This window comes from Esox lucius, chromosome 8 (genome assembly GCF_011004845.1).
Source record: "Esox lucius isolate fEsoLuc1 chromosome 8, fEsoLuc1.pri, whole genome shotgun sequence".
Classification (NCBI taxonomy): domain Eukaryota; kingdom Metazoa; phylum Chordata; class Actinopteri; order Esociformes; family Esocidae; genus Esox; species Esox lucius.
In genome coordinates this window covers 18564225-18571619 of record NC_047576.1, presented here as the reverse complement: position 1 = coordinate 18571619, position 7395 = coordinate 18564225, and the positions used below count along the sequence as shown (strand labels likewise).

The window sequence follows — 7395 nt, the reverse complement described above, 5'->3', positions numbered from 1 at the left end:
GCTTTTCCCTGTACTTGCAACTTTCCCGTTTTTTGAGATGATCAAAAGACACAAAGCTGATGTATCATCAAATCAGTTTTTTCATTCCATAGATATATCTACATGAAGTCAAAAAAAGTGAGATTTGTGATGAGGATCAATCTTCTGACCTTGAAGGCTGATCATTGATTTTACCTGAATCATGTTATGTTCGGGAAGAGCAGTGATGTTTTTTTTACCTCATGTAGCGTCTATGCCTGTTTATGAAGACTGTAATTATGTTATAGTTTTGTTAAAGTGTGCTGTTACATAGTAACATTAGTACCCCAAACACTGACATAGAGTACACAACCAAAGAATGCAGTGTAGCCAGTGAATCGACTGCAAATAACATTTCTAATGCCAATATCCATGGCTTATGAAGCTATTTCCCTCTTGTCACACCAAAATGGCATGCAGTGAAATAGACAATAGTATGTTCATGCTGGCCCTCCATCCGGATAGTAAGCAGTCCTATTGAGAAGAGGACCAGGCAGAAAGGGAGGAATTAGCCTGATTCCTGTGTCTCGAGTAATGTAATGTAGAGGGAAGAGAAAACAGGAAACACAGAGAAGGCAGAGAGAAGAGGCAGATGTTGCATCGCTGTTGTTACTAGAACAGTCTTCCCACCTCGTGGTAGCAGAGTGAACTGTAGCTGCCTGCATGAAAGCGGGAGCGAGCGAGTGAGGGGGAGAGAGCGACACAGAGAGATGGAATGAGAGAGGGAGAGAAAGGGACGAGAGAGGGAGAGAAAGCGTGAGGGAGAAGGAGTTTAAACTAAGAGCTATGTTTTGGGACAAGCTAATCTGCCAGAGAGCAGTGTGAGGATCGGAGCACATTGTGTGAGAGAGTGTGCGGGGGACAGATAAGGGAACAAGCCCGCCAGCCCGACTGCTTGTTTTAATGTGCTGACTCTGGGGAGATAAAAAAAATATATTATTGACTCTTCAGTCGTGTGCCGAGACCCTGGGCACAAGCGCCACATCCACCAGAGGTGTACCAAAACAGGGGAAAAAGGGGACAAAAATTTGACACAAAACAGAAATTATAGAGGATTTTTTCCCCCATTTTTTGTATTTTTATTTTTTACATTGATTAATTTTTTTCTTTCTTTTTTTCTGGGACTGGCTCCCATTTCCAGTAGACAGAGGGAGGAAAATCACTGAAGGGGAACCGTTAGAAAATAAGAAAAGGACGAAAAAAGCATTAACTACTACAAGATGTTCGAAATCAGCCGAACACTCAACGCTGCTTTGTTGAGCAATGAGGTAAAGAAATTGGCTTTGTGTTTTTTCTCACCTCACCACTGTATGTGCTACCTTCCATTCTGTTGTACATTATATAGTAAGTCTGTATGTGCATTTCTGCGCTCATGGTTTTAAGTGTGAAGACTCATGGTTGACTAATGACTACATAGTGTATTAGCCAAGCTTGATGCTTGGTACTAGAAGAAAGATCGTTAGACTTCTCACTCATTCTTGCTTGCCTTTAAGAAACAGGAGGGAAAGGCGGCTGGCTGTTTTATTTCCCCCTAATTCACCCAAAGCAAGGTGGCTATCAACGCTAAGCTTGCTTGACGAATTGCCCATCTAGGGCTTCGGAATATGCGCGTGTGTGCGTATGTTTACGAGTGAGTGTGCCTGTCCGCATGCATGTGTGAGGGCGTGTGTGAATGTGCGTGCGAGTGCATAGTGTACCGTGATTGCCCTCTACCTCCTCTTCCCCTCTCTCTTCTTTCGTCTCCCCCCTCACTCACGTTGTCCTTTGCCATTCGGTTCCCATCCTTCCCCCCTTCTGGTTCTGTTCTTTCCTTTCCCTCCCTCTCTCTCTCTCTCTTGCTATCTGTGTGAGCGTTGCACTCTGTGAGCAGCATCTCAAGATGATGGTGAGGTACCCCCAGCTCTCGGGACTAGCCACTGCTGACGGCTCCGTCCCTGAGAGGTTCTCGCCGCTATTTCCCAGGGATCTCCCATCCGCCCAGATGGGATCCAGGTCACTTTTGGTAAGAGGATAGACAGAAATATCTCTTAAAAAACACACTAATTAAAAGAGTGAGAAAAAAAGACAGAGAGAGAGAGAGAGAGAGAGAGAGAGAGGAAGAGGGAGAGCAGCATGGAATAGCTACATTTAGGATGAGGACAATTGTATTAGCAGTTATTTACAATCTTCTGTGTGTTGAATTACATCCGCCTACTCTGCCTTAACCCTCTGTCAATCAGCCTGTCATCTGGGGAGTGAGTGAAGCTTGCGAATGTATGTGCAGTGTGTATGAATTCAGCTGTAACATCCTGACTGTGCGTAGTTTCCAGTGCCTGCATCTCTGTGTGCAATGTGTGTGTGTGTAATTCTGTGTGCGTGTGTGTGCGGGTGCGCGCTTATGGGTTATATGTTGTATGAACATTAATATATTGTTAGAGGAATATTGATAAACAATAATTGTAACTACATTTTTATCTGAGGCGGAGAATATGTTAGAATATGGAAATTAGTATCAAATATGCGTCAGGTAAAAAGTGTATGGTTGGGTACATTCACCGTCTTGACACTTGTAACCAGCAGACGTGATGTGGAGCACTTGAGAAAGACACAGCTACTGCAAGTACGCTAAAACCTTGCCACCATGATGAGATACTGTTAAACATAATTGTTAACATTATTTTCTGTACGGAGAGATTATATAAGTATGGATATGAGTGTACTTTAATATCATCTTTCCTTAGATGTATTTTCTGAATATGAGATTTGTTAAGGCAAGATACTGGACTGATTTCTTGATGTAATGCAGATAAGTGACTCTCGTAAAGAAGGAAAATAAGACAACCTGAAGTTAAACCATTGCGGACATTCTAGTTACATTCTGTGCAGAATGAGAAGAGGTAGCGGCAATGCAGGTACATTAAGTCTGGTCTCATTGTTTGAACACAAGTCTGCAGTACGTGTGGTTCATAATGTAGAGAGCACCAGTTCAAGGGAATGAGAAAACCCTCAGTGGAAAGCATTGGGAGAAAATCCCTTACTCGGTGCATTAAATCGACATGAAACTGTGGGTGTCTAATCTGTGATGGGCTCTCATTCGGCTCCCCTTCAAACAGGCTCAGCTTCCCACCCTAAAGCTTTCCTGAATTATTCACAAATCGTTGTAATGCTGACAGCATTGGGGTCTGCTGTACACTATACACGAACTCAGAGGAAATGTCTGGTCATCTACTGTATAACAACTTAATATTCATATTTACCTAGCAGAACCATCTTATTCACTAAAAAAGACTTGCATGCTCACTGGCTACCTGTGAAGAATTCCAGTGGTTATGCTATTGAGGGAAAAAAGGCTTGAATTCCATATGAGTAGTAGCTTGAAGCAATAATTTCTTTTTTACATTTAACAATGTAACACAGCACAACACAGTGGAAGACAGTGCCTTAATTTGTAATTAAAACTGATTAGTAGATTGTAATAATAGATAGTGAGAGGTTATGGCAATTATTAAACTATTAAATTAGCTTTTATAAGCCTTTTAGTTGCAGCATATCAAGTCATTGTGCATTTGGGTGAGCTGAAGAACTTGGTGTGGATGGTTATGTACATTGTTAAATAATTATTACATTTGTATTCCCTTTCACTGTATGCATACAGTTCTACAGTTACTATGAGAGTATATGTTTGATCTCCCTGTTTCTACATGATCCAGAAAACAAGTATGATGCTCTTTCCTGTTAAAATCCATTTGAATACAAGAGTTGCATGTAAGTCAGAATATATGAGGCATGTCTGAGGTTGGGATTACTCTGGTTAAAACAGACCATCATCACAATGATGAATGGTACCCTCATTAACCACAGTGAGAGCAGTTGCATACATTAGATAAATGAGCTGTAAGAATATTGAGGACATGCTATTGGATGGTTTACTAATACTAGAGACCAAAAATGTTGAGTCCTAGTTGTCAGATGTGACCGGTGGTAAACTGCGTGATAAAACTGTATGATGCCTATGGTAATGTTACAATATGATATCAGAATACAAGACAAAATTAAAACTGTGAATCATCTTACAACACCAGTACTGGTATGATAGCGAACACCTTTAAATGTACAAAGAGAATACCGTAAACTGAAGTAATAAAGTGAAAGGTGTCCCTTGATTGAGCAAAATAGCTAGCAAAATAGCTGCAGTCTCGAACAATGTCCCTGCAGTAAAGGCATCCATTTGTCAAGTTCTAAGCTAGATAACATTATGTTTTGAAAAGATGTCTGACATATTCTAGAACACTAACGACTTCTCTACCAGAACATAGTGGAGCGGGCCATCATCGACGGATAGGAGAATGCTTAATTTACATTATTAGCCAAAATGTATCGTCTTAGACAGATCTTTTTTTTTTGTCAGAGGCAAATACGGTTAAAGAACATACAATGATTTCTTATTTATGTAATGCCATAACAGTGTCTGCTTGGTAGTGAATTCTGTTAATTTGCTAGCTACTGATTACAGTCAACATGCAGCTGTTGTTTTTCATAGAAGGCTTGCACTTTGTTTGGCTAATTCATTCTGGGTCAAAAAAAAGTTTGATTTTTGCGGGGAGAGGGGTGTTTCAATTGGAGACATTATCACAGAAGATAGTAACATGTCAAGCAGAGAGGGAATTGTACAGCAATTGGCAAAAAGGTGTGCTTGGCACCCCAGAGATTTTAAGGGTCATCTCTATTTCACAACAATGATTAGCTCCTTCCATCTGCCGCTTCCATCACTTCCTCCTTTCCTGATTACAGTGTTTCTCTGGTTAATCTACCCCAGGAAATTAGTTCATTTGTGCTCTGCAACCCTTCCTTTGCTCATGCAAAAACAGGTGCAGTAGCACATGTATCATCTCGAAGAGAGGCAGCGCACCGTGCCAAGGAGTTGGAATAACCTGCCTATGCTGCAACAGATATCTTCAATTCAAAGACCACATATTGATACCGAACAGGACCGTCACTTTAGGATTAGATAATTGGATTCTGAAAGAACCTGGATTAATTTGACAATTGGCTCTGTACCAATATTAAGTGAATTGATATCTTAGCTCATAACATGCTGGTGCCAACACAAATCAGTAAACTCTGTGGGTAGACCAGAATTTGATTATTCTGGGGGGAAAAAGTATAACTAGATAAGAGCCAAGATACAAAATCCCTTACTGTGTGTGCTTGTCTGAAAGCATTTCCTTGTTCAGCGTAACCTTTACCAGAACTTTACTAAATCATCTGTGGCTGAGGTAATGTTTTTTGGCAAACTCTATTCTGTTTTAAAGAGGACTGCACACACAAATCACTAAAGAAATCCTTTCAGGTCAACCGGCAGTCATCTGTACATGCAGCTGAAAGATAAATACCCAACTCACACTGAAGAGCAACACTCAAATACATATCAACTTTACAATGTCTTTCATTATTGTAGTGTATGTCCAATAAAAGGGACCTTGAAAGGGAAATAGCTGTGCTAACATGATTACATTCAAGCGTGTGTTCTAGTGTGTAACCAAAAGGTTGCTGGATCAAATCCCCAAAGCTGATGGGGAAATTCAGTCGCTTAGCCCCTGAGTATGGCCTTTAACTACAAATGCTGCAGGATCACAGTCAATAATTGCTAATTCCCCTGCTGTGACCCCACTCTCTGTGGGTGTGTCAGGGAGAGTAGGATATACAAAAATATACATTTCCTATTCAAACATGCATATAACACACATTGTCCTCATGTGAAATAGGACAAATATAAGCACCCACCTAATTATGTTATACACTCTTACTGCATATTAACCATGCCCATACAGAAACTATAAATGTTGGGCACTATAAAAGTGTATACTCCCCCAGCTTCTTGTAAAGAACAAAGCAATAATCCAGTCGATATCCAGGATCCTTAAGTGCTATCACTTACTGTAACAACTGATATCTGATGTCACCCAAAAAGGCTTGTTATCCGGTTACAGTTACAGTTCACAGGACTAGCTTCCCAGCCACCCTGCACCATTCCATTGGCGGACAAGTTCCCTGAGACGGGTGTGGCTGCTACTGTAGCAGTGTGTGTGCCATCGGCAGGCAGGGCCTGGGAGGGGCAGACTGACAGTGCCAGTGCTGGGGGAGGGTGCTGGGGCCTGATGAGCAGCAGCTGAGCCAGAGTCCCGCTGGGAGCCGTCCCTGCTGAGTGGAGCAGGTGTCTCCAGCCAGGCAGAGAGCTTCCCAACGCCAGAGGAGAAGAGACATGGGCCGGCCACCACTATGTGTGCCCCGCAGTAAACTGGTGGATCTCAGTCTCTTTCCCTTTTTTCTCAGTTTTTATTCTCTCTCTTTCTCTCTCTTTTTGCCCCCTGTCTCTTGCTCTGTCTTTTTCTCCCTCTCTTTCCCCGTCTTTCGGAATAGCAATTGCGCTGTCCATGGTGCTGAAGCTCCAGATGGATATACACAGGGAGGCGGTTGTGATTTCATAGAACGTAGCCTCCCAAAAGAAACAGCTGAAGCATTCACCCAGCTAAGGGTCAGCTTTCTGGATACAGTTACCCTGACCTGGAAGTAACAGTCTGTGATTTCACCCGAAAAGAGACGAATAGCAAGGATCAAGGTTTCTGAGGAGAAACAGCTCATGTTGCTCTGCGCGTGTAAATGACAGGGGTCTATTTATCGACTGAGAATTGTCTTTGATTGTGTTGCTGAGGGAATGAACATCTGAACAGTGAAATTGGCGAACAGTGAAAGCTGTGCAGTAGAAATAAAAGCTTTTGTTTGAAGACAACAGTGCCAAGAAAAGACTGCAGAGAAAACACAGAAGAATGCACATACAATTGTGATGATCATTTGACAATTATGGCATCATTTTTTTATATTTCTTTATCATTATGTAAGAACGCATAACATAACAATAATTTAAAACCGCAAACATTAATTGTGTGTTTTTTCCTCTTACTACCCAGAAACATGATTCTATTGTTTTGATTTAACCGCCATTTCATTTTCAAGCAACATTTAGATATGTTGTGGCAATTGTTTCATTTCCAATCACAGTTATTTCAGGGCTGAAAAGGAACAATGTTGAAAAGTTTGGTGGGAAAAAACTGAATTGTATAGTGTCTTTAATGCCTAAGAGCAAAATTTCCTCTCGACTGTGTAAACACAGTAAATTAATGTTACTGCTAATTAGAGTGGAACGGCGAAAGGGTATTGAGGAAAACTGCCATGGCTTTATGCCATTCTCAGTCAACTGTTTACATACACTCAGTTCCAGCAGCATGGGCCACACGAACCATCCATAACAAAGGAAGCATTACCAAGCTTTAGCCTCAATGACCAGTGTAGTTCTATTGTAATCTCTCTTCGACGGCTGGGTTCAAAATCCACTCCTTA

At 41.5% G+C, this 7395-nt stretch overlaps 1 protein-coding gene across 5 annotated transcripts in view; it reads left to right on the top strand.

The window, feature by feature from the left end:
- Positions 1 to 725: 725 nt before the first annotated feature.
- elavl4 (ELAV like neuron-specific RNA binding protein 4) overlaps positions 726 to 7395 on the top strand; it is a 70499-nt gene continuing 63829 nt past the window's right edge. For 3 of the 5 annotated variants that reach the window (XM_010897803.4, XM_010897804.4, XM_010897802.4), the window contains exons 1-2: positions 727 to 1286; positions 1889 to 2020. In XM_010897803.4, coding sequence (XP_010896105.1) covers positions 1239 to 1286; positions 1889 to 2020 — 180 coding nt within the window. In that variant the 5' untranslated portion in view covers positions 727 to 1238. Of the gene's footprint in view, positions 1287 to 1888; positions 2021 to 7395 lie in introns of all 5 variants that reach the window. The other 2 variants (XM_010897805.4, XM_010897806.4) reach the window with 2 other exon arrangements.